This window comes from Cricetulus griseus, chromosome 2, assembly GCF_003668045.3.
Source record: "Cricetulus griseus strain 17A/GY chromosome 2, alternate assembly CriGri-PICRH-1.0, whole genome shotgun sequence".
NCBI classification, from domain to species: Eukaryota; Metazoa; Chordata; class Mammalia; order Rodentia; family Cricetidae; genus Cricetulus; species Cricetulus griseus.
This window is the reverse complement of record NC_048595.1, coordinates 262,423,970-262,450,529: the sequence shown is the minus strand read 5'-3', so window position 1 is coordinate 262,450,529 and position 26,560 is coordinate 262,423,970. Positions and strand designations below refer to the sequence as shown.

Sequence of the window (26,560 nt, the reverse complement as noted above, 5' to 3'; positions counted from 1 at the left end):
CGTCTTTCTAAATCCAGAAAGTCAAGAGCTCTTTCATTTAGCCCAGTATACAAGAGCTGATGATATTAGAACTAGATGTTTTAAAAGGAGTTGACTAAGGTAAAGGTTTGCAGGTCTTGAAAGTAAAATGTCTTGGGCTGGGGAGCTTGAAGTGGAGCAACTCAAAATGTTTTCACTGTTTCTAGCTGCACAGTCCTGTCTGGATTTTGCAATGTCAGTTTATTTTGGGACGTGCAATCTTTGTTCTTGACCAGAATCTGCTAGTGGTACTCTTACTTTTTCTGGGGACCTCATTTGCCAATATATCAGGTACATTCCAGTTCATACTGGAATTTATGGCCTCTGCCATCTTAGCTGCAGTGAGAGAAGGGAGCGCTACCTTGTTCTCTTGTTACTATCTACCAGTTACTATCTGCACTAACCATTAACTTGGTTTCCTAGGCATATGCTGGGTTTTGAGTCATTTTTCTTCCAATGGACCTGGTGGGGCAGGAGAAGTGCTAGATGGCTCCCAAGGTCGCTGGTGCAGGCGCAGACACCTCCAGCATTCACACCTTTTTTTGCTTTATTTAGAGACTGGGCTTGGCTATGGAACCAATGTTGACTTCCAAATAGTCGCCCTCTTGCCTTGGCGTCCCAAGTGCTGGAGAGACAGGCCGAGGCTGCACTTCCAAATTTCTCCGCCACTTAGCACCCATCACTGGCCTGATGTCTGCGGTTCTGACAGGTGAGACACTGGCCCGCGGTCTCCCGGGTAACCACGTTTACTTCAACTGGAGGCTCCGCCCTCGCTGGCTGGATTCGCTTTTTCATCACGTGATCGCGCAGGCTTGTGCAAGATGGGGCTTGACTGTCTTCCTCTTGCAACACAGTCATGTACGAAGTCCAAGTTTCCCTGGCCTGACTCTGACAGGTCCCCGGAGGAAGGTGACACTGGGCGGAACCTCCGGGCTTGGAAGGACGCGAGCTCCGGAGGGCTCTGCCCAAAAGCTTGCCAGCAGCGGCGAGACCAGTAGCCTGGAGGGGTCAAGCTGGAGTTGGAAGTGGAGTTCCGTGGGTTTGGGGCCGCGGCTGCCGCACAGCGGCTCCTCCAGGCCGAGACCCCGGCGCAGAATGGACAGAAGGCGGCGACCTCCCGGAGGAGTGGCCGGGCCAGGAGCGTGCTGCGCTGCTTCTCCACCGCGGTCCTGTATGCCGCCTTCCTGGGGCTGGTGAGAGCTGAGGCTGCACCCCTCCCAGGCTGGGGCAGGAGCTTCCCGCAGGAAACCTGCCCTCCCCAGCTGGACTCTCACTTTCGCTCCCAGCACGTTCGGTGACAGGGTCCTTCGGGCCCATCAGCTATCTCGTGGGCGCTAATTTAATCACTGCGGGTTACTGTCCAGTTCGAAGTTGATTGTGCTATTTTCTAAATGCAGCAAACTGCCCTGGCATTGCCTGGGTCTAGAGCCACTGCACTCCGAACTATAACTTACTACACAATAAACTGACTATCCTAGCCCTTCCACTTCTCGGTAGCCATCCACTTGGGTTTGCAAATAGGAACTACACCCAAGAGGACAGCGACTTTTTCCTGGTCAAGCAGGTGTTTTAGTGGTGGAGCCAGAATGTGTCTCACTCTGTCCACGATTCTATTGAAACCGGCCCTGCAGCACCTTTAATGTTTTCTTAGAGCAAAATGAAGTGGTTTGGCCAATGCCTGTGTAAACTGTGGGAAATTTCCTGTTACTAGGCCATTGGGACCTGGGGCAGCTGTGGGTTGGGTTCCCCCAGGACAGAGCTATTTCTCCCCTCTTTGAGAGACTGATTGAAACCATAAGCACTGAAAAGCTTTCTGTCACCACCATAATTGATTGGTCTAAGCAGACTCTCCATTCATTACACGGTTCTGATTCTTTGTTCCTCTTTGTTCTTCTGTTTAAACTACAAAGGATGGTTGGATAGGAACAATTAGGCCCTCCCTCCCCCCGCCCCGCGAGGGTAGAGTTTTGCTATATAGCCCAGGCTGGTTTCAAATTCTACATTCTCCTGCCTCAGCCTCCGGGGACTCGAATTATATTCATGCACCACCATGCCTGGCCTTATTTATATCTCTTGAAGGGATATGACACACTAGGAAATAACATGATGTTATCAAGAAAATAATACCATGTAACTCAGCACAATCCTAATGGCTGTCTTTGGGAACCAAACTGAGCCTAATTAACTAACCCAAACATTGCATCAAAAGAGAGTTCAAATATTTTATTTCCTATTGGTCAGAATTATTGTTTGGGTTGTCATGGTAACTTAGGATGATAGCAGGCTGTGAAATCTACTGACTTAAAGTCTTTTTGTAGGTATCCTAGTAACACACATGGGAACATAGAAAAACACTTAACTAGCATGAGAAGAAAGTCTTTGGACAGCCAGTCTTGCAATACTCTATTCTGGATGTCAGCAAACCAACTTTGCTGCTCCCACAAACACTATGCCTTTCTTTCCTGTGAGAAGTTTCCTTAAGATTCATTCATTCAGCAACAGAACCATAGGCTATTTTATTGGCTCTTTTAGTACTATCAGCATCATTATTTGTTGTTATTATCATCATTATCATTATTACCATCATTATTGATGTAAACTGAAGCCAGAGCCTTGTCCATTTGACATGCATGCTCTCCCAACTGAGCTATACCCAGTTCCTCAGTCACTTTTTTCATTACTTTTTTTCCTACAGGGTCTCACTATATAGCTCTGTCTAATATGGAACTTGCTGTGCAGACCAGGCTCGCCTCAAACTCGTAGACAGTCACCTACCTTTGCCTTCTGAGTTCTGGCATTACAGGTGTGTGCCACCACACTCAGCTTCACTACTCTTGTATAGTAGTAAAATCTATTTCATCACTCAGCACCACACACAAAACCACAACACAGGCAAGAAGATCCAAAGCTCAATTTTGTTCACTAATCGATGGGCATGAATGTTCTCAGCCACCCCAGCGCTCCCCACCCTTCTGAGCAGGAGACCTGATTTAGAACACACATTTCGACAAACTTAAATCTTAACTTCAAATTCTACAGCACCACCACCTGTCTCCCAGAGTGAGTCCAGTGCAGGAATCCTGTTAGGATTTTTCTTCAGTGGAAGCTAACTTATTTGTAGCATGGTTGTTGGAACTAAATTTGGATATTGGCCGCTTTGGTATGATTGTGGAAAGTATGGGAAACTGCTCAGAAGGCAGGAGAGAGCCAAGTCAGACAGCAAGTTTAAACAATCAGAAAAGCTGGACAGAGTGGAGAAATTCCCCATAGACCAAACTTGGGCCTTGGAGACTGGAAAACATGGCTACCTAGGGTCATTTGAGCAGAACTCAGTTAAATGTGCTGGCTCCTGAGTTTATGTAGCTCTTGAACAAGGTCCAATGGATAACATCTTTTGTGCTCCCTTAGCATGATGCAATGGTGCATAAGATCATTTAGTGGAAAGACAACCTCCTTGAGTTAGTGGTCACATAGATCATTCTTGGCCCTGTGTGCTCAAGATCAGCTTCTTGCAGATGTCACTCAGACCAGTTCCCTGTATTTGTTGGTGACTACGTTAGTAACTGGAAATCCAGGGCCATATTCCCATGGAGTGAGTGTAGGAGGCACAGAGCAGTGGTGTCCACCATTTCAAAGAGAGCTTTCCCCTCCTTCTCTGGGGATTCACAGTGATGGAGTTTGTTGGCCATAGTGGTAGTGTTTCCTGATTTGGAGGCATTGATTAGCCATAAACCCAACAGCTGCTGCTTTTTGTTTTGTTGCATGGCGTTAACCTTGGTATAGCCTCCATTGTGCTGCGTATCTTCCCTGGAAGGAAAGGGATGGCATCCAGACAGTCAGTGATGGGGAAAGAAAAAAAGGTTTTGCAGTAACAGATCAGTCTTGATTCATGACTTAGGCCGTCCCTACCTAGGATGTCCTCTGCTCCTTGGGAGAACCATTTCTAGGCAGGTTTGCTATAAGGTCCCCTCTAGAAGTGTAGTTTCAATAGTCTTGAGAGTCTTCAGCCTAGGACTCAGGGCTCTGATATTTTGGTGTGTAAACACTGGTGTGGTTTCTTCCAACAAAGTCAGAGGGAACCACCTATGGTGTTATTTCAAGACTGTTGTTCATGATCCAGGTAATGGAAATTCACAGACTTCTTTTTTCCTGGTGAATATACGTTTGTCCTTAAGTCTTCAGCCATGTCACACTTCCTGGTTCTAGACCCCCTCCAAACGGGCCACACCCTCTAATCCTTCCCAAATGGTTCCACTAAATGGAGCCCAAGTGTTTCAAAATATGATTCTATGGAAGGCATTCTTATTCAAACCACTACATTCCACTCCCTGCCCCCCATAGACTTGTGGCCATATCATAATACAAAATGCACTTATTCCAACTTCAAAGGTCTCCATGGTCTTTCACAGTCTCAACACAGTTTGAAAATCCAAAGTCTTTTCTGAGATTCAAGGCAAACACTTAACTGTAAAATCATTGAGCACATCACATATTTCCAACACACAATGGCACAGAATATACATTACCATTCCAAATGGAGGATTGGTGCATAGTGAGGAAATACTGAACCAAAGCAAGACCAACAGAGCAAACTCCAAATCCTGTAGCTCTGTGTTCACTGTCAACACATACTTCTCTGTCTTGGGATGGTTCCTCTCCCTATCTTCAGCTCTCCTTGGAAGAAATCCCATAGCTCTGGCATCTCCAAAACTCTGTGTTCTCCAGTATAATCTAGGCTTCACTTTCACAGCTTCATCAATGACCTCTCTGGGCTTCCACAAAGGGAATCCCTACCACGTGCCTGGCTTCAGCAGCTCTACTTAAAGCTTTACTTAGTGGCAGAGGAAGAGTCCACAGCCTCTTTACTCTTGTACCCTTCATGACTCTAAAGCCAGAATCATGTGGCCGAAGCTGCCAAGTCCTGCTGCCTGGCCCCTTCTTTGGGTTGCATTTGCTTAAGCTTTCCTTTCTATAAATTGGAAGCATGGCTGGGTCTTGCCCTGAGAGTACCACTTTCTTCATTCCATTTCATATCAGGCCTCTTCTTCTCTCTCTCAGCACATGTCCTGGCTCCAACATTAAATTTCCTGGTGCCCCTTTTCTCTCCAATATATATATTTTGTATTTCTTTTCTCCTTTTTCTCTTTCTAATTGTAGATCTGCATAAAAGTCACTGCTAATAATCAAGCAACTGAGTCAGTAGGAGCTGTCTTGAAATTTCCTCTGCCAACAAAATTAGCCCATAACTTTTGAATTTAGCCTCAGGCAGGCTCTTAAGACAAGGAAAAAGCAGTCACATCCTTTGCCAAATGGTCGCTAGTTATTGCTAATATTGTCCACCCGAAGCCTCTTGAGCTCTGCCTCCATAGTCAGCATTGCTTTCAACACTACTGTCTTTCAAGCCTCACTCACAACATCCAACAGCTTTCCTAGTCCAAAAACCAAAAATCTTCCATGTTCCTCAAAAAGAAAAAAAACTCAACAAAACAAACAAACAAACAAAAAAACAGCATGGTCAGACCTGTTATATCTATAGTCCACTTCCTGATGCCAACTTTTACCTTAGTTACTTTAAAAAGTTGTGATAAAACACAATGATCGAAACAACTTATGAAAGAAAAAAACTAGTTTGGGGCTTACAGTTCCAAGGGGTTAGGTCCTCATGGTAGCAGGTAGACAGGTATGGCACTGTAGCAGTTACTGAGCACTTACACCACAACAGCCACAAGGTAGAGTGACAGAGAGCTAACTAGGAATGATGTGGGCTTTTGAACTCTCAAAGCTCACTCCCAGTGACACACCTCCTCCAATCAGGCACCATCTCCTAATTCTTCCCAAACAGTTCCACCAATTGGTGACAAAATAGTCAAACACATGAGCCTTTGGGAGCCATTCTCATTCAAATTACTTACAAAACGCACATTTTGTATCATTGCACACAAGGCTTCCTGTTTGTACTAATCTTATTTTAATGTATTAGAATTTTAACCTGTATTGACCTTAGATTTCATCAAGGATAGTAAATTTGCCATTGTCGATTCTGTGCCAGTCATGTGTAGGCTGCTAAATCTACTGATAATAACTCCTAAAAGAAACATGTGCTCTTAGGATAGCCTAAAAGCCAATGTGATACAGAGTTGTTCACTAATAGTGCCAACTATCTTTAGTCTCTTCAATAAAAACTATGAAGGAGGCAAAATTTTATCACTAATCCTTATGCCACCCCCTCTTTCTTTTTGCTATGTCTAGGTTTAAAATATTTTTTACAAATTTCCTTCATCCCTAACTGTAAATTTCTTTTAAAAAGAAAACTTTTTACAGTGTTATCAGTGTTTTGCCTGCATGTATGTCTGTACACCTCATGCATGCATGGTGACCATGGAAGCCAGATTGGGACACCAGATCCTCTCAAACTGGAGTTACAGACAGTTGTGAGTTGCCATGTGGATGCTGGGACTCGAACTCAGGTCCTCTGGGAGAGCAGCCACCAAATGATCGCTCCAGTCCCCAAAAATGTACATTCTTGATGATAAGAATGGTAAAATATTTTGTCACAGAAGGTAAATCTTTTACAGAGATTTGGTCTTGTGTCTGTTTAGCTGTTTTCAACAAATGGGCTTGAGATACTTATAAAAATGAGGTAACAAGTGGCTATGTGTCATAAGCTGTTTTTCTTGCTGGAAAACAAAATACACAACAGATAAGTTTAATTTTTATAGCCCTATGGAGAAAAAGTTGTGGATCTGTATTTGCTTTATTCATCATGTATCACTGCTTTGTCTGCATATATGTGTGGACACTGCATGCATGCATGGTGTTTGTGGAGTCAGAAAAAGGTACTGGAGCTCCTGTAACAGGTTATAGATGGTTGTGAGCCAACATGTGGGCATTAAGAACCCAAGTTCTTTAAAAGAGCAGCAAGGGCACTTAACTGCTGAGCCATCTCTCTGGGCCCTGATAGTATTTTCTTAAGTAAAATGTTTTTTAAATTTAATTTAGCAATAGAGTCATGTAAAATCATATTAAATATACAAATATAGACAGACATACTTCAACAAATAAGCAACAGATATTAAACTTTTCATTTTAAAAGGCTGGGCATATACCAGGTAAAATGTAAAAGCTCGATAACGTATTAGAGCAAATGCAAATCCAGAGCTTCAGCTAGCTCAGTGGTGGCCTGGCATATTTAAGGTCTTGGGTTCAATCCCAGTACTGCAAAGACTAAACACTAGGTACTGTTTGCTCCAAGTTGTCTTTTCTGACCAGTGGAACAAAATTTCCTGTCTAGAGGCTATAACCTTGACTTTGGAAAATACAAGATTTTTTTCCCTTGAGACCTGTGCAAGGACTCTTACAAAGTTCTTGGATTAATTTGAAATTCCAGAACAGCCAGGGCTGCACAGGGAAACCTGTCTTGGAGAAATAGACAGACAGACAGACAGACAGACAGACAGACAGACAGACAGACAACAGAAAAAAGACCTCATTGATCTTGTCAAACCTTAGATCCCTACCTTTCAAATGCCCACACCAAGTGAACGATCTAAGTAAAGCACCGAATTCTGTCCACTATCTGCTACCTGTCAGTGGTACTCTTGGAAAGATTAACTCATTGCCCACGAAGTACACAGGTTCTGGGCCCATAACCTTTGGTAATCTCCCGTACTCCTCTCTCTCTCTCTCTCTCTCTCTCTCTCTCTCTCTCTCTCTCTCTCTCTCTCTCTCTCTCTCTGTGTGTGTGTGTGTGTGTGTATTGTTTAAGGGATCTGCCTGAGGCCCCTGGTTGGATACAGTCCAGTGAGGTATCAGATCAGAAGTCATTCTGGACTCAGTCCGGTATAAAATGTTCAAATGCAATCAAGAACTCAATACACCCACCCACATCATCCAATCAGAGGGGAAACCTGCTTCTGACCCTGGCTTTGTGTGAGATCTTGGGGCTCGGGGGCTCTGGCCAGTACGTTTGCTTGATTATTTGGTGCTGTCATGATCAGTGGAGACCTAGTCCCAATTCCCCATATGATGCTAAGATGTCTAATTTAGCAAGAGTTTATCTGAGCAAAGACATGATTGATGAGTTCAGCAGCTCCAGGACCAGAGGAAATATGCAACACTACCCAACAGTGTGGGAAAGGAAGATATACAGACAGAAAAAGGAAGTGAAGCATGGAAGTAGTTGTGATTGGTTCAGCTCGGACAGTCTCATTTGGACATGCCTACACATAGTGCAGCCCATGAGATTGGCTGTTTGTTATGTGAGATAGGCTAACCCAGTTACAGGCCAGAGTTGTTATTAAAACCATGCTGTACTTGTGAGTGCACCATTTGGCAAGGAAGATTGACGTTCTGAGCTTCTGATGGTTTCTTTGAAGAAGAGTGTAGATTTGAGCAAGCTCAGATGACTTACAGTCTATGTATTGTATGTGTAGGACCCCATAAACACCAGACATATTGTAGTTCTGATACTATAAGATCTCAGACCAGAACTGGAAGGTGGCTCGAAGGTTAGGATTCCTCATTCTCCTTCCACAGGATTGGAGTTCATTCTCAGCACCTGTGTCAGGTGACTCACAAGTGTCAATATAACTCTCATTCCAGAACTGAAGCTCTCTTCAGGCTTTCTGGGAGCAATCACACACATTTTGCATATGCACACACACACACACACACACACACACACACACACACACACACACATTGAAAATAGAAATAAAAATTTAAAATGAAAACAATTTGATAATTTTGACATAAATTATCATGTTAATGATTATAGTGTATCTCAGAATATAGAAAACTATTTCAAGTATATATTTGAATATATATTTCAAATGTCTGATAAATGTATATTTTATAATTTTTATTATTTCATTATTTTGAAACAAGGTCTTGTATAGCCAAGGCTGGGTTTGAACTTACTAGGTACCTGAGTATGACCTTGAACTCCTGATGCTGCTATCTCCACCCCAGGAGTGCTGGGATTACAGATGTGCACCACCACAGACAGTTCTGTTCAGTGCTAGGCAGTAAGCCCAGGCTTTGTGTGTTGGGCAGGCACTCTACATCTGAGCTCCATCTGGGCCCATATTTTTATTAGTAGTGTCATTGTTACATTGCCATGCTAGACGTCCAATGTAGACTGAACATGTTGGCAGGCACTCTACCACTGAGTTATAACTTGAGCTTCTTTTTTGTTTGTTTTGTTTTTCAAGACCTGGTTTCTCTATGTAGCCCTGCTGTTCCAGAACTCACTTTGTAGACCAGGCTGACCTCAAACTCACATATCCACCTACCTCTGCCTCCCAAGTTCTGAAATTACAGGTGTGTGCCACCACAGACTGGCTTATCTCCAGCTGCTTGTTAACTTTTACTTAAGTAGGAAAAAGCAGTAAAAATGAAATCATTTTTGGCTGGAGAGATGGCTCAGCCGTTAAGAACACTGGCTATTCTTCCAGAGGTCCTGGCTTCAACTCTCATCACCCACATGGTGGCTCACGGCCATCCATAACTCCAGTTCCAAGGGGTGTAAAACAGCCACAAACATAAAATAAAAGTAAATAAATCTTTAATATTTTTAGAAGAATTAAATAATTTTGGAGGGAAAAGCGTTTTGAAATGATGAAAATCAACCAGGGTCTTTGGATCTGGTAATACTAGTATCATCATTGTGAAAATTTTTTCTACTGTGAAAGGGCTTTAAAGTAAGTGTCTACTTTAAGTGCACATGGATTGAGATCAGTGTTACCCGGAAAATGTTTTCAAAAACTGTACTGAACTTAAACATCTAAGAAATAAAGTGCCTGGTGTCAGAATCTAGGAGTTTGGACCAACACTAGCTAACTTAATTCATGTTGAAGTGGATTTACTGTTAACTAAAGGGCCTTAAAGTAAGTGTCTACCCATGCCTTACTTTCTTTGTAGTCAACAAAAATGAAATCGAAATCCATATTACCTTGTTTCCAAGTAAATCGTTCTTTTTTTTTTTTTTAATTTCAGGGAGTGACGGTTGCCATATTGGGACCCACCTTTCCAGACCTGGCAAGAAATGTGAACCGGAATGTCAGTAGTCTTTCCGAAATATTCGTGGGCCGTGCCCTCGGCTACTTGTGTGGCTCTGTAGTTGGCGGGGTGCTTTTCGACTGTATGAATCATTTTTTACTTTTGGGTAAGTAGACATCAGCTTTTGTTTGCAACTTGACTCTAAGTATGAAAAGCGCAGCCTTAATTCAGACTCGACAACAGAAATGGGTAGTGTGTGGGCATCCTCCCTGGCAACTGGGCTCCCATGGTTCCTGTCCCTACCTTGGCTGGTGGCGGGAATCTGTTCTGAGCCCTCTGGAAACTCGTTAGTCCTCAGGTTTGTTGGCAATCTTGAGGCTCCACTCTCAGGTCACACACTGGTTGACCAGACAGCTCAGCATATTTGGTGATAGTGCAGGTTCCCAGGACCACAGAGATCAAAATGAGCTCTCCACGCCTGGCAGAGGCTCTGGATTGAACGTGAAGAGGCAGGAGACGGTGAGTGAACTGTTTATAGCCTGCATTTCTGTCCGACTTTCTCCATGTCAACCACGATGAGCCAAAGGCTTTCCCATATTCTAGAAATGATGGCAAAGCCCTTAATATGCTCATGACTGAATAAATTGATTTTGTTTATAGAATATTTAGGTTCTCATTAGTACTGTGGAAGAAAGGAAAATAGTTTATTGCTTGTGAGGAACCCTGCAAATGCCATAGCTGGTAGAATAATGATCCAAGTAAGGCAAGAAGGAAATCCAGTTCAACATGAGTTAGTTAGCTAAGTCTGACACCAGGCACTTTATTTCTTAGTTGTTTAAGTTCAGTACAGTTTTTGAAAAAATTTTCTGGGTAACACTGATTTCAATCCATGTGTACAATAAACCTTAAGGTATGACTACATCAAAACTCTTTTGCAGAGTACATGTGACCTCTTCCATAAAGATGGGTTCTATGGCTTAAGGGAGTAGGGGAAGGTCAAGTGTGGTCTAAGTCATCGAACATGTGACATTTCCCCTAAGGATGGGTTCTATTGACTGAGAAACAGTGCTCAAGATAAAGGTTTAGGGAAGAGAGTCTGGGATAAACATGACATTCTGGGCTACTAACAACAGCTACTGTTATGTTTTTATTTAAAAAGAGGAAAAGAGAAAGCTGCAAGATGTGACATGTTAACTAGCAGAGTAGGGAGACTAAAAGAGAAGAGGAAAAGGGGTAATGGCTGACCACCATAGCCGGTCACCATAGAGAGGCAGAGAGAGCTCGTAGGTGAGAGAGAGCCAAGAAGAAACAGAGAGAGAGAGAGTAGAGAAGTGGTGTAAAGAGAGGAAGCAGAGAGAGAGTGAAGCAGGAAAGTTGGAGCTTTTAAAGGGAAGACTGCACATGTGCACTGAGGTTCCACGCATGCCCAGAGTTTTCTTGCGTGCTCTGACTGTTGTTGGGGGGGGGGTCTGTCTCTTAAAGAGGTAGAGCCAATCAGCATCAAAGCCTGAACCTTTCAGCCACTCCCCACCTTCTGGGTGGGAAACAGGTACACATCTCTCCCGCTGAAGAGATCAGCCTGTGTGCTTGACATTCCTGGTTTCCCTATTGCTTATCTGTGAGCACAAAGACCTCATGCTCTCTATAGTTGCTGTAAACAGAGAATAAGTAAACAGTTGCTCTCTACGGAGAATAAGTAAGCAATACCTCTTATTTCCAAACAATCTTAAAGAATATTTGTGCATGTGCAGTTTGGTGTGAGAGAAGCTCAAATCCCGTGTCTTCTAATCTTGTGCCCTACCACTGCGTGACACACCCACGCCCAAATACATCTCTTGTACTTCCCTTACTATCTGCTACCTTCATTTATTTCAGATATTTTTACCATTTTATTTTAACTGGGGAGAGGTATGGGCATGAGGAAGTCAGGAAAGATGGCCTCACCCCTCACTACAGGTGGGCACCTCACCTGGGCAGGCAAGAGAGCTGGCCCCAGGGTCATGAGAGTGGGAGAACTAGCCCTGTCTCTCACCAGCTACAGCACACAGGAGAGCAACTGTGCAACCTGACAGGGCAGCACACTGGAGCTGACTCTGCTGCTGTGGGGACACAGCTGAGCCAGTCCTGAGGGCATGAGAGCAGACCCCACCCCACTCGTATGCCCCCTCTGCTTTGGCAAGACGGTGGAGCTGGAACTGGTGGTGTGAGTGTGAGTGAGCTGGACCAAAGGGCCTGAGAGCAAGATAACTAGTCCAATCCAGATCCTTACTGTCGGCTGCATTGTGTGAGCTAGCCAAGGCAGTGCTAGAGCGCTCACCCAGGTAGTGACAATGAGGGAAAACTAGTGAGATGACCAACCTAGCTACCACCCAGACCCAGAACCAGGGTTGTGAGTCAGCCCACCCCAACACCACCCCATCTATGAGCTGTTGGAGCATGTGAAGGGGGTGCACCTACAGATCCAAAAGTGTAGGATCTCCACAACACAGCACAGCAGGATATCCAAGAGGAGCCCCAGTGAGAGCCCATTGTCAGTGGTTTAACAGCAGCCAGAAACTCAAACCAGACCAATGAGTCATGGCAACGAACACTTGCAAGTAAAGACATATGGGCTAAAGGGTAAACTGTGTGACTCTAGGGGCCACACTATAGGTTCCATGGTGAAAGACTTAAAATTTAGCAAAGAAATATAGCCCAGAAACCGACTAAGGCCACTACTATGACTTAGTGCCTGGAATTTACCAGCTGCCAGCAATTACTCCCTTACAAGGCCATAAGATAACTGGGCACCAAGAATTCCCAGATGGCCATCCTCCCCTGAGGGCCTCATGAAGGAAACAGATTGCCCCACTAGCCAGTGTGTCAACAATTAACAATTAAGGGTCCCTACGAAACAAAGAGATAGCTACTATTTGCTCAGGCAAGATTAAGTTAGCACATCCTGAGGTCTGCAGGTTTTACAGCTGGGGGGTCAGGAGGCCATCTGATTCCCAGGCCTCCCCTCAAGACAAAGGGCCTCCTAGGAACCCATGACTCTGGTCACATACTCAAGGGACAGAGAGTCGAGGCCCCTCCCTAAGTTTGTGGTTTTGGCCTTTAAAAACACCTGTGCCTGGGGGATGGCTCTGCCCTCTAGCCTGCATGCTGAGGAGGCCCATTTGTACAAATGTCCACCTTTCATTAAAGCCTCTTGCTGTTTGCATCAAGTTTCCACCTCCGCATGGTGATTGGGGTGGCCGAGGTCCTGGGCTGAGATCCTAGGGGTCTTACAATGGCGAGATTCTTCTTTTTGGTTTATTTTGTTTAGTTGTTTATTTTCTGTTTTGTTGTTGCTGTTGTTTTGTTTTTTGTTTTTGTTTGTTTGCTTTGTTTGGTTTTTGGTTCTCCTTTTAAATTTTGTTTTGTTTTGGCAGGGGAGGTTGCAAGGGTGGAGGGCAGATACAGGAGGCAGGAAGATGGTCAGGATGGGAATGTATGATGAGAACTCGCAAAGAATCAATAAAAATGAAAAAAAAAATCATTACCTGCCAGCAGGATGAACCATGTCTGAGCCAAAATTGAGGTTGTTGTGAAGGAGGGGTATGGAGAAGGACTTTTAAAGGGGAAAAACCACCTGAAGACTTTCCATATCTATGCAAACCAGTAGAAACTGTTCTGTCCTGCCAAGTGAAATGGTTAAGACAGCTGAAAACAATCTCTGGGTATCTGTGTAAGCAAGTTACCGAAGGAAAAAAAAGCAGTTAGTCATATGATAACAAGCTGATAGTCACAGCTGTACATCTCTGGTCACTGAGTCAAGGTTACTGGGACTGGAGCTAGAGACAAATGGCTGGTGGGTACCAAGATGGATGCCTGGCATAAAATGGAGCTTCTTTAGCCATATCATTTCACACTGACTCTAGAACATATGAATTAAATCATTGGTTCACATTGATGTAGAGGTAAAGGTTGATATTTAATTAAGCCATTCAATCAGATCCCAGCCCCCATCTTGAGTATCCCTTTTTGTAACACTCTGATTTTAACAGGTATTTGTAATCCTGAAGGAGCCTGGAGGCCAGCCTGAGCTTTAGTTTGCTAATAGGCACCTTGCGCAGCCATTTGTCTTTTGACAGTGATAGGGAAATGGCTCCTTCATTTGGAGGAACTAGTTTTCTTTGAACCTAACACTCCAGCCTGTTACTGATAAGGGGTGATGTAGTCTCTTCTGTAACTGCTCCCCAAGTTAAATAAGATGTAGTTGTCAGGCCCGGGAAGGCTGGACTGCTTGTCAAAGGCCTGGAAAGGGCAGGGTACATATGAATTGCCGTCCATGTTCTGTTGGACCATCTGGGGCTCTCGAAGTGCAGGTTGTTATGCTATATAGCATGGGTGGGACTTTGGTGGATCCCATGGCAGGACAAACACACCAGGCAGACATTACTTGGGATGCTTTACTGGGAGAAGGGAAGGGAGTGGGAAAGGGAGGGGAGAAAGGGGAGAGAGAAAGAGAGACAGACAGACGGTCAGACAGACAGAGATCTGCCTGCCTCTTCAGAGAAAAGAGGAAAGGAAGCGGGAGTGGGCAGAGCTTGTCTCTTAAAGGGACCCTTTGCACCTGCATACAGAGCCAAAGTACTGCCTGCCATACATGCAGGGGTGGCATTCTCTGCCAGGTCCCTAAGGGGTGGGGCCAGGTTTGCCTGGATGATAACACAGGTAGTTTTGGAGCAGCCTGGATGCTGACCTGAAGCTGGGGTCAAGGTGGAAGGACTTTCTGTTGGACACATCTGGTTACATCTGCTTTCAGAAAGTTCAGGACAGCACGGCGGAGCTGGTTCTCTCCGTCTAGCATGTAGGTCCTGGGGACCAAGCTTAGGTCATCAGTATTGGAAGCAAGGTACCTTTACACACTGGGCCATCTCTGCAGCTCCTTCAGTATATATTTTGAGACAGGGTCCCTCACTGAACCTGCATTCTACCATCTGGACTAGACTGGCTGGCTAGCAAGCCCCAGGAATCCTCCTACCTCCTCCTCAGCTCTAGGTCGACAAGTGTGCACAATTTTCTGTTTGTAAGATCCATTTACTGTCAGTAGGCACTTCACTGAGCCATCACCTCCAGCCGTATTTAAAGTTTTACTACAAACTTCCACAGCTGCACTTTCTTTTGCCTTTTTGTTACCTCAAATTCCTTTCAGATTATAAATGTGAAACCTGCAAATTTTTTCAGCCTATCTTTATTTGTTAGAAAGATTGTTGTGTTGTGTTTATAATTTGTTTACAGTATTACAATGGCACTCGTGTCATAATTATATATAATATTTATTTATTTGAGGCAGAGTTTCTCTATATAGTCCTGGATGTTCTAGAACTTACTACATAGACCAAACTGGTCTCAAATTCACATGATTCACCTGCCTCTGCCCCCCCCATGCTGAGATTACACCACCATGCCCAGAAATTATTTTAATTACTTTTAATTCATAAAGATAATATCATATTTACAAGACATAATCCATTTGTAGAAATTCTCAAATGATCCAGTTCTCACGTAAGTGACCTGACTGTCATTTTCGCTTTTAGCACATTAGCCTGACTGCATGGATTCTGTTTCTATAACTGCCATTCTCCCCCTCCTTAGGGATGTCGATGCTGGCTACCACGATTGGTCTTTATCTCATTCCTTTCTGCAAGGCAGCAACATTACTGATTGCCATGATGTCTGTGTTCGGTGCTTCATTTGGCGCTCTGGATACAGGTTAGTGGCTGTGAGTGTTGTCTCTGGGGAAAGCGGATAAAATTCCACTAGCACCTGCAAGGCTCATGAAATGGCATGGACTCATGTGATGGCTGCAGTGTCAGTCATGTAAGCACACCCTTCTAGCTGCTGTGCTTCTTACCACCAGGGCGACAGTTTTGAATAATTGGTGGTGAAGTGAAGTAGAAGGTATTTCCCTGTGAGGAGTATTGATTTTCAGTACCCAACTGTGAAAGGATCCATTCCTAATGGGTAATTATGGTGTAAGTTAGAGGGCTTTCATTTTGGGATAGAATTTGATCATATTAAAAGAATTACTAGAGAGGACTAAGGTTGGAACTGAAATTGGGCTGTAAAAGCATATAAACAGACTTTAACTTAAAGCACACCCATTTCTGAGTTCAGAGAAATATATGTTGTGCACAACGCTTCTCAGTTTATGTAAGAGGTTGCTGTGTCCACACATTTTGAAACCCTCTTGAACAATGAGTATGAAGTTAGTTTGCCCCCTGTTTCAGCTTCCTATCCCTCCCCTCCTTTCTCTGGCAGTGTTAAGGTGAAGGTCGGAATTTGTTATGCTTTAGGCTTCATTTGGTCGAAAAATTACAGAGTGGAATTAATGTGTTTGTCTGATTTTTAAAAAGAACTACAGAGTCGAGGCTTTTTCACATTGCAGCTGCTCTTACAGGGTGAGCTCAGTTTCTAACTGAGTGCTTCTCTCATAAATAAATAATCTGGGGTGGTTGCCAACTACAAGTTCATAAAGCTAAACATGTGCAATGTATTTGTTAAAAGTTTGAAATATATTTATTAAATAAATTATAAAATTTGCAATGTATTAATTGTATATGTTTATCACATACATAATAACAAGCACATGGATAAATATTACACCCCCAGTGTGGTATTTACACTATTCTGCAAAAACCTTAGCAAATGCGCCTGGCTCTAGAAGGTGGTGATCACACTCTCTTGGTCACATCTATAAGACATTACGATGCATAGTTCTTGGTGGTGCATTAGAGATCTTTAACTATGTAATCAGCTCAAGGCTGACATTTGATAACTTAGAACATCTGTCATGTTCATACTGTGCAATGCATATTCATCTGCTTCCTTCCTTCCTTCCTTCCTTCCTTCCTTCCTTCCTTCCTTTCTTTCTTTCTTTCTTTCTTTCTTTCTTTCTTTCTTTTTTCTGAGACAGGGTTTCTCTGTATTGCTTTGGAGGCTGTCCTGGAACTCACTCTGTAGACCAGACTGGCCTTGAACTCACAGAGATCCACCAGCCTCTGCTTCCCGCACGCTGGGATTAAAGGCTTGCACCACCAACGGCTGGCTCATCTGCTGTCTAATGACACTGAATGTAATTGGTCTTTCTTTGGACCACCAGTTCCCAAATAATAACACAGAGACTTATTATTTATGAATGCTTGGCCTTAGCTCAAGATTGTTCCCAACTAGCTCTTATAACTTAAACTAACCCATTTATATTAATCTACATTCTGCAACATGGCTTGTTACCTCTCCACCAAACTTTATGTGCAACTTTCTCCACATCTTGCTGGCTAAACCTGCCTCTCTTCTTCCCAGAGGTCCTCTCTTTCCCTGGAAGTCCTGCCTACTCTCTCGTGCCTAGATATTGGCCATTCAGCTCTATTAAACTAATCAGAAGGCACCTTAGGTGGAGGCACATCTTCACAGTGTACAAAAAGATTATCCCACAAGAAATGAAACATTTTTGTTTTTATAATGTTCTTTAGATTTTAATTTTTATTATTTTTATTATGTGTATGTATTTGTGTCTGTATGTGGGTATGTACACATGAGTGTGGGTGTCCAAGGAAGTGAGAAGTTGCTGCTCCTACTGGGCACTGGAGTTATAGGGGCTTGTGAGCCACCAGACTTAGGTGCTGGAAACCCAATTCTGGTTCTCTGCAAGAGCAATAAGTACTCTTAGCTGCTGAGCTGTCTCTCCAACCCTGGTCTTTTATTGTTTTAATAAGTTACTATGTCTAGCAGATGATTTTCTCCATGTTTCATTGGCAGGTGCAAATGTCCTCATCTTGGCTCTTTGGGGGGATGAAGGAGCCCCACACATGCAGGCCTTGCACTTCAGTTTCGCCTTGGGTGCCTTCCTGGCTCCCCTGTTGGCTAAATTGGCTTGGGGAACATCAGCATCTACTCAGAACCACACAGAGCCTGACTTTGACCTTCTAATGATGAACAGATCTTCTGAAGCTACCTCAGATTCTCTGTTTGCAGTACCTGAGGACATGAACCTGCTGTGGACGTATGTTTCCATTGGCACGTATGTTTTAGTGGTGTCTGTCTTTCTGTTTGGTCTGTTTTGTATTAAACGCTCAAGGCAGAAAAAATCCACAGCATCTGGTCAGAGAGCTCGAAGAGCTAAATATCACAGGGCCCTGCTCTGTCTCCTCTTCCTCTTCTTCTTCTTTTACGTTGGAGCTGAGGTGACGTTTGGCTCTTACATATTCTCCTTCGCCACCACCCATGTTGGCATGACAGAAAGTGAAGCAGCTGGCTTGAACTCCATCTTCTGGGGGACCTTTGCTGCCTGCAGGGGCCTGGCCATCTTCTTTGCAACAGTCCTACAGCCTGGAACCATGATTGTGTTGAGCAACATTGGCAGCCTTGTCTCATCTTTCTTTCTGGTGCTTTTTGACAAGAGCCCTCTTTGTCTCTGGATCGCAACTTCTGTGTATGGAGCCTCGATGGCAACCACATTTCCCAGTGGAGTTTCCTGGATTGAGCAGTACACCAGCATTAGTGGGAAATCTGCAGCATTCTTTGTCATTGGTGGCACTGTAGGAGAAATGGCGATGCCTGCAGTAATAGGAATTCTTCAAGGACACTACCCAGATCTGCCAGTCATTCTGTACACCTGTTTTGCATCAGCCATATCGACTGCTGTTTTATTTCCTGTGATGTATAAATTAGCCACCTTACCTCTGTAATTTTAATAAGAAGAAAATATCTCTGGGGCTCAGAACACTTGGCCCTCTAAGTTTGGCCCATAAAGAAAAGATCACATGGAAAGATGGAGAAAAACATGAATGAAATGGATTTTGAAGTTGTTGAACAATGCAGTGAGGCAATGTGTAGCTATCAAGAAATATCTGATGGAACCACAGTTGGTGCCCTCATTGATTGCTCTCAGTACATTGATTTGGATAAATAGCTTGGTAATCCTCTGTGGAATGCTGTCCTTCTTTCTTGTGACTGTGACCAATACTTGACAAGAAGCCAAGGAAGGGATTATATTGGCTAACATTTTAAGGATGCAGTCTACCATGGAGGGGTGGGCATGGTTGCAAAAGGCTCCATGTGTCAGGAGTACCTTATTCCTTTTGGCAGAACAAGAGGCAGAGAGGGAACAAAACTGTGTCCAGGTCTAAAATCTCAAGCCCAACCCCTAGTGATGGACTTCCTCCAGAGGAGCCTCACTTCCTCCAGAGGAGCCCCACTTCCTCCAGAGAGCCCCACTTCCTCCAGAGGAGCCTCACTTCCTCCAGAGGAGCCCCACTTCCTCCAGAGAGCCCCACTTCCTCCAGAGGAGCCTCACTTCCTCCAGAGAGCCCCACTTCCTCCAGAGAGCCCCACTTCCTCCAGAGGAGCCTCACTTCCTCCAGAGAAGCCTCACTTCCTCCAGAGGAGCCTCACTTCCTCCAGAGGAGCCTCACTTCCTCCAGAGGAGCCCCACTTCCTCCAGAGGAGCCTCACTTCCTCCAGAGGAGCCCCACTTCCTCCAGAGAGCCCCACTTCCTCCAGAGAGGCCCACTTCCTCCAGAGGAGCCTCACTTCCTCCAGAGAGCCCCACTTCCTCCAGAGGAGCCTCACTTCCTCCAGAGGAGCCTCACTTCCTCCAGAGAGCGCCACTTCCTCCAGAGGAGCCTCACTTCCTCCAGAGAGCCCCACTTCCTCCAGAGAGCCCCACTTCCTCCAGAGGAGCCTCACTTCCTCCAGAGGAGCCTCACTTCCTCCAGAGGAGCCCCACTTCCTCCAGAGGAGCCCCACTTCCTCCAGAGGAGCCTCACTTCCTCCAGAGGAGCCTCACTTCCTCCAGAGGAGCCCCACTTCCTCCAGAGGAGCCCCACTTCCTCCACTTCCTCCAGAGGAGCCCCACTTCCTCCAGAGGAGCCTCACTTCCTCCAGAGGAGCCTCACTTCCTCCAGAGGAGCCCCACTTCCTCCAGAGGAGCCCCACTTCCTCCAGAGGAGCCTCACTTCCTCCAGAGGAGCCCCACTTCCTCCAGAGGAGCCCCACTTCCTCCAGAGGAGCCCCACTTCCTCCAGAGGAGCCTCACTTCCTCCAGAGGAGCCCCACTTCCTCCAGAGGAGCCCCACTTCCTCCAGAGGAGCCCCACTTCCTCCAGAGGAGCCCCACTTCCTCCAGAGGAGCCCCACTTCCTCCAGAGGAGCCCACTTCCTCCAGAGGAGCCTTTCCTCCAGAGGAGCCTCACTTCCTCCAGAGGAGCCTCACTTCCTCCAGAGGAGCCCCACTTCCTCCAGAGGAGCCTCACTTCCTCCAGAGGAGCCTCACTTCCTCCAGAGGAGCCTCACTTCCTCCAGAGGAGCCTCACTTCCTCCAGAGGAGCCCCACTTCCTCCAGAGGAGCCCCACTTCCTCCAGAGGAGCCTCACTTCCTCCAGAGGAGCCTCACTTCCTCCAGAGGAGCCCCACTTCCTCCAGAGGAGCCTCACTTCCTCCAGAGGAGCCTCACTTCCTCCAGAGGAGCCTCACTTCCTCCAGAGGAGCCTCACTTCCTCCAGAGGGGCCCCACTTCCTCCAGAGGAGCCCCCACTTCCTCCAGAGGAGCCTCACTTCCTCCAGAGGAGCCCCACTTCCTCCAGAGGAGCCTCACTCCTAAAGGTTCCACAACCCTCTAAAATAGCATCCCCAGTAAGGCACCAAGTGTTGAAATAAATAAACCTGGGGGGTGCATTTCATATTCAAGCTATAACAAGCATCTCATCAGAAACCTGGACAAGAGTTCTTATTGACTTCTCTGTTTCTTGGGGATTAGGGACAGTGCAGGTCAAACTCAGGACTCTGCATGGGGCCAGGCAAGCATTCTACCTCTGAGTAGATCTTTAGCCTGTGGCTTCCATGAATCCACATATCTAAATAGGCCAATCAGAGAAAATCATAAGCAACAGTTCAATGGTCTCTGGGGATTGAGGTTTCCAGGTCAATGTGTAGGGAAATGCTAAGATATTTTGAGATGATCTGCAGTTCCCAGAGTGTTACACAAATACCTCATGGTCTTGTACTGTCAATCTCTTCTTACAAGGCTTGTTTTGGCAGGAGCCATTAGGCAGTATTTTATGGTCTTTAACTTTCAGAGTGTATAAAGAATTCACGCGTGTTTGAAAAGTTGGGTAGTGTTCAAGTAGATCAACACCACTGAGGAAGAGAATGCATCTGCTGAGCAAATAAATGGCCAGGCCAGCCACATCTACCAGGAAAGCTGCGGAGAGTGGCTTCAGAAAGATTGTATTTGGATATAGACAGATACTTTCATTTTGCTTGACTTTACCAGTTGCTGAATTAAAGAATGCTAATGACTCATTTTCCTATGCCTATAAAGACATTATGTGATGGCTTTAAAGAGAGCTTCCTGCAAGACCTGACTGCCTTCTGGGTCTATGCTGAGGCACTTCCATGGCCTCGTTTGTCTAGTCCTCTGAATTGTGATTCTAGAAATGAAAAGGGGATGCTTTTCCAGCCAAGTTTGTCCAGGATGTCTGCTGGAACAGCCAATGGCTCATTGCAAAAGAGAAGTGAGACAGAGCGATAGACAGGTGAAGGCTCCACTGACTATGAGTACATGCCAGTTTGATATGCTTACTGTTTATGTGCCCATTGGCTTTCTGACCAGTGTGTTTTTACTACTACATTTCACTGATCTGAAGAGGTCTCTTTCCTTCACAGGTTATGCCTACATGAAACAGCCTATGTTTTATAGTCAATGGTCATTTAATATCATGACAAATTATAATTGACAGCAGGTTTCTGTATACAGATTAAAGATAACATGATTTACATTCAGTGTTTTATATTAGTGAAAAAAATGGTAACTACTTCAGTTGGGGACATTGTATTTGTTATTCTTTTAAGCTGCAGCTGCTGATACAAAGAAAGGAAGCTACGGATGAATAACCCACGTGGAGTTCATTCACCAGAAGTGGGGGGGATGGAGCTGGGTTGTCAACCAAGAAGAGCCAAAGAGGGAGAAATATGGAAGGCTGGACCTTTTAAAGGGAAGACTGCACATGCAAACTGGGGTTTTGCACATGCGCAGAGTCCTCACGAAGGCCGTAATGCGTGGCCGGTGACGTGGCGATGACTTAACATGTTTTCCTGTGCGTGCCCCACCTGTTGTTAGGGGGTCGGGGTCATCCAGGTGTATTGTTCTTACAATATTACTTTTGAAGACAATTTTAGGGGAAAAGCTATTTATTTATTTTGAGATGCGTCTTACCATGTCATTTAGCCTTGTCTCAGACTCTGGAATTCACACAATCCTCTTTCCATGGCCCTCTGAGTTCTTGGGAGCTACCAGAATGTACCACAGCATTGGGTTTTTTTTTTTGTTTTGTTTTGTTTTTTTTTTTTTTTTTGAGACAGGATTTCTCTGTGTAGCTTTTGAGCCTATCCTGACACTCGCTCTGGAGACCAGGCTGGCCTAGAACTCACAGAGATCCGCTTGAACATTGGGTATTTTTAATATGTGAATGTCTGTCTAACCTCTAACATGAGGTTAGCTCATTAAACCACTGCAATAAAGCCTCCTGCTGTTTGCATTAGGCTTTCACCTCTGGCTGGTAATTGGGGTCGCCGCAGTCCTGGGCCGAAATCCTGGGGGCCTGAGCCACCAGGGTCTTTCAGAACACTTGGGTTACCCATCATACAATATTCCTCCTGTCCAGGTTGAAAGTACCTGGGGAACCAAAGTAACACTGAGATGGTAGAATGATGACCATGAGTCAGAGGGGAAAAGGCTACTTCATATTAAATATTGTTGTGCCCAAACTCTGAACTCCCAAATCACCAAGAGACCCAATCCAATGCAAAAACAAAGACTCTTTAATTAAGGAGTTAACTGTATTAACTCGGGTCCTCCATCCATCCCACACAAAGGGTGGAGCAAGAAGGACCCAGAGGTACCGTGGGGCAGGGAATATATTTGGGTAGAGCAAGGGGAGTGTCTGGGAGTCGGCTAGTTGCATAGCAACAGTCTCAGGATTGGTGCACCTCTGAGTTTGGACAACCTGTCCTGTGTTGATTGGTCAGCTGCACCTGCAGGAATGGTTGTTATGGTCTATAGGCTCTCCCAGAGCGGTTGCTGTGCTCTGCATTCCGCTGTTACCATAAAGCACATCCAGAGCCCTGCAGCTAACTTCTGATTGGTTCCTCACCACATGGAGGGCAGGTCGGGAGCTCAGCACATGTTGCTGAGTCAGGGGCCTACATATTACTGGGTCTTTTCTGCCACCTGCCATGGCTGCCAAAGCAGGGGGCTGGGTGAGGGTCTGGTCCCTTCAATATGACAAAAACTTATGTGTGCTATCCTTTATAAATGGGTAGAAGTGAGTGGTTTTGTTTACTTCTTCCCAAGATTTATGGTGAATGGCATTTAATTCCAATCTGATTGTAGTGGGTTTATTTTCTCATAACTCTCTAAGTTGCTTCTGAATAAACCTTCGGCTTGAGTGAGACGTAGTACCTTTCCTCACCACAGGCACACAACTTGGTTCATGTTGTTGTGCCCAAATTCTGAACCCCCAAATCACCAAGAGGCCCATTTCGATGCAAAAGCAGAGAGTCTTCTATTGCAGTTGTTTAACTAGCTAACCCCATTAGCTCGGGCTCTTCATCCATCCACCACAGTGGATGGCTGGGAAAAAGACCCTGAGAAACCATGGGACAGGGATCTTATAGGGCAGCATAAGGAGAGTGTTTAGGGGTATGTAACAGTCTCAGGATTGGTGTGCTTCCAGGCTTGGATGACCTGCCCTGTGTTGATTGGTTAACTGGTTGTTATGGCCCATAGGCCCTCCCAGGGCGGTTGCTATACTCTATAGGTCACTGTTGTGCACTTGTCCATAAAGCACACCCAGAGCCGTAAAGCACAGCTCCACCAGCTAACTTCTGATTGGTTCCTTGCCACGAGGAGGGCATCTGACCTCCTAGTGACCAGAGCAGGAGGGGCAAGGTCAGGTGAGCACATGTTAGCCTGTCATGGCTGCTTAAATGGGGGGCTGGTCCCTTCAGTGTAACTGTCCTAACAGTTCAGGAGAGGAGAGAAGAGAGGGCTTGCTCTTTTTGTAGTATACTTTTCTTTTAGGATTGAAAGTACCACTGCTCAATTTATTGCTTCTCCTAAAGCCCCAGAGCCTTAGGCTGTAGTATTAGCTCTTTAAACTAGACATTTTGCCTTTACATCTACTTCTTTAAAATTGCTATTTATTTGATTGTTTGTTTTTAAGCAGGCTCTTGCTGTGTAGCTCCAGCTGGCCTGGCACTCACTATGTAGCTCAGACAGGCCTGAAACCCAAGGTAGGCATCCTGCTTTAGTCTCTTGAGTGCTGGCATTTCAGGCATGAGACACCACACCCAGATAACATTCAGAGAACAAAAGAAACATCTGGGGAGATAAGGACTTGTATTTAGAAGAAAATATAAAACTACCAGAAGGGACATGAATGATGGTCTTGTTGCCAAAGGCCATAATTAATCTCCAGTACAGCAAAGCCACAGATAGAATTGCCCTTGGTACAGTGCAGATTTGTGAGAAGCTTTCCAGGGTTTTTTATTTTTGTGTTTGTTTGTTTATTAGAGTTTAATGCACTGTGCTTGTTTGTTTATCCAGGAAAATTTGATTGCAGTGTCCTCTTGTGCCCAGGACTAGCAATAAGTCCTTTGGTTCCATGGATTTTAACCCCAGAGTTATATAAGAACTACCCTGTAGTGTTCAAAGTTTACCAATGCTGGGCACTTTACACTGAAATGCCCACGTGTTTGCAGTGGGGCCTGAGCACTGACTTTCAGTTACTCTGCAGTTGAGAACCAGTGCCTTTTGGAATGCAGGAAACAGGAACCTCTGCTGGGCAGAGCTGGGGTACAGGCTGGTGAGCTGTGCTCCTTGTGGGTGTCTTTACTGTGCATCCTGTCTGAAGGACGAGCAGGGATGAGGAGATGCCCTGTTTTGCTGTCACCACAGCTGCTGCTTGGTCAAGTGCAGAGGAAGGTGGGTTCTGTGGCTGGAAGTTCTGCCCAAACACCAATTTCAGGCTGTCTGCAACTCACCTGCCTTCTGGTCAGGCACTCTAATATATTGTGATTTTATTCCACAATCAGTTGTAGTTTTATTTTCTTTTTGAATGAAATAAGAGGAGGAGGACTTGACCACACCTAGAGTATGGAGATTTTTAGTGTAGATATAAGGGAGAAAGTAGACAGAGGGAAAAGTATAGGCTGAACATGGCCTGGAGACTAAACTGGACCCAAGGGAAGAGAGGAGGAGCAAGAGAGGCAGCTGGGCAAGAGACTGCTGGGGGGGGGGAGTCGGGGAGGGGAGGCACAGAATCCCCAACCCTGAGAGGGAGAGGTTTAGGGTAAGGGGTGGGGTGAGAAGTGCTGGGAGGAGCCACAGGTACTAAGGGTTTCAGACCTAACACTCTTGAAGAGTAGGAGTGGTCTTGTGAATTTATTACATCTACCTATAATTGCATTCACTGTTTATATGGTTTTGTATAACAGCTTGAGTACAATATTGTGCCATGTGATATAAATACATTTATAATTATAAATTCACAACAAATACTTGCTTTAAGCTTTGATTCGGGTCATTCTCTTATTTTTAAAGACGAGCCTGACATCTCTGCTTCAGAATTTAGTCAAGAATACCTTCACGTTTTACATTTGAGTGTTTCACACTTATATCGGGTTCCTACAATGCAGGCAGCATTTCAGTTCACACTGTTGCTATAAAAATGACATGCACAAGCCTTAGTGTTTTTGGCTTCTCTGTAGAGCTTTATGACAATTTCTAACCTTACCAGTTCACTAATGAAAGTGTTACTTGCTGCATGACTCACTATGTATATTGCTGCTAGATTTCCTAATGGAGATGATCATAGCTACTCCTCTCTCTCGGAGGAGAAAGGAGGTTTTCTGAAGGGCATATCAGGCAGAAACTAGACTGTGGGGATCCATGGCCCTGCTTTGCACTTAGACAAGAACAGTGATACAGTTGGGTGTTTCCAACTCTGCATGATTCACATGTATGCTTATCTCCCCACTCATCACATGTATGAGTCTTTAGAAGATATATTTAAAGTCAAATGTTGAAGTTGAAAGTGATTATATGTCTTATCTAAACAATTAAAATAAATGGTAATCCTCGAGTCCTTGACTGCTACTATCCCTGTTTTGAGTGACTGGGGTTTACAACTGTGTTCTCGGCTTAGGACAGGACTTTCTTTACCTTTGTTTCTTACTAGGGCTGCTGGGCACACATTGACCTTTTTGTCACCTCTTAGGAAACCGTGGCACTATGGAGCAAAGGGCAGCATTCCAATGTCCTAAGTGTTGAAGAAAGGCCACCAGGACTTTCTACAAGGAAGGGCTTGGTTATTTCTGCATTCTATTTCATCTTCAAAGGTTGGGTTGGGCATGAGGGTAAGTTTGGACACTTCCCCTATGGTATGCTCCCTGGGACAGCAAAGATGGGAAGTGACACTGGCTCACAGGACACACTTGAGGCCTCTCCAGTGCTTTAG

General features: G+C 45.0%; 1 protein-coding gene across 1 annotated transcript; it reads left to right on the top strand.

The window, feature by feature from the left end:
- Positions 1 to 708: 708 nt before the first annotated feature.
- Positions 709 to 18,731, top strand: LOC100771784 (sodium-dependent glucose transporter 1C). The gene is made up of 5 exons (XM_027402264.2): positions 709 to 927; positions 1,017 to 1,211; positions 10,015 to 10,183; positions 15,640 to 15,756; positions 17,803 to 18,731. The coding sequence occupies exons 1-5, from the start codon at positions 709 to 711 to the stop codon at positions 18,729 to 18,731; spliced, it is 1,629 nt and encodes a 542-aa protein (XP_027258065.1).
- Positions 18,732 to 26,560: the final 7,829 nt, after the last annotated feature.

What these genes read in the sequence shown, in the direction of transcription:
- LOC100771784 (XM_027402264.2), top strand. Translation starts at nt 709, where the DNA reads ATGTCTGCGGTTCTGACAGGTGAGACACTGGCCCGCGGTCTCCCGGGT. An exon ending in TGACAGGTCCCCGGAGGAAG is followed by an intron (nt 928 to 1,016) that starts GTGACACTGGGC and finishes CGAGACCAGTAG; the next exon opens with CCTGGAGGGGTCAAGCTGGA. An exon ending in GAATCATTTTTTACTTTTGG is followed by an intron (nt 10,184 to 15,639) that starts GTAAGTAGACAT and finishes CCCCCTCCTTAG; the next exon opens with GGATGTCGATGCTGGCTACC.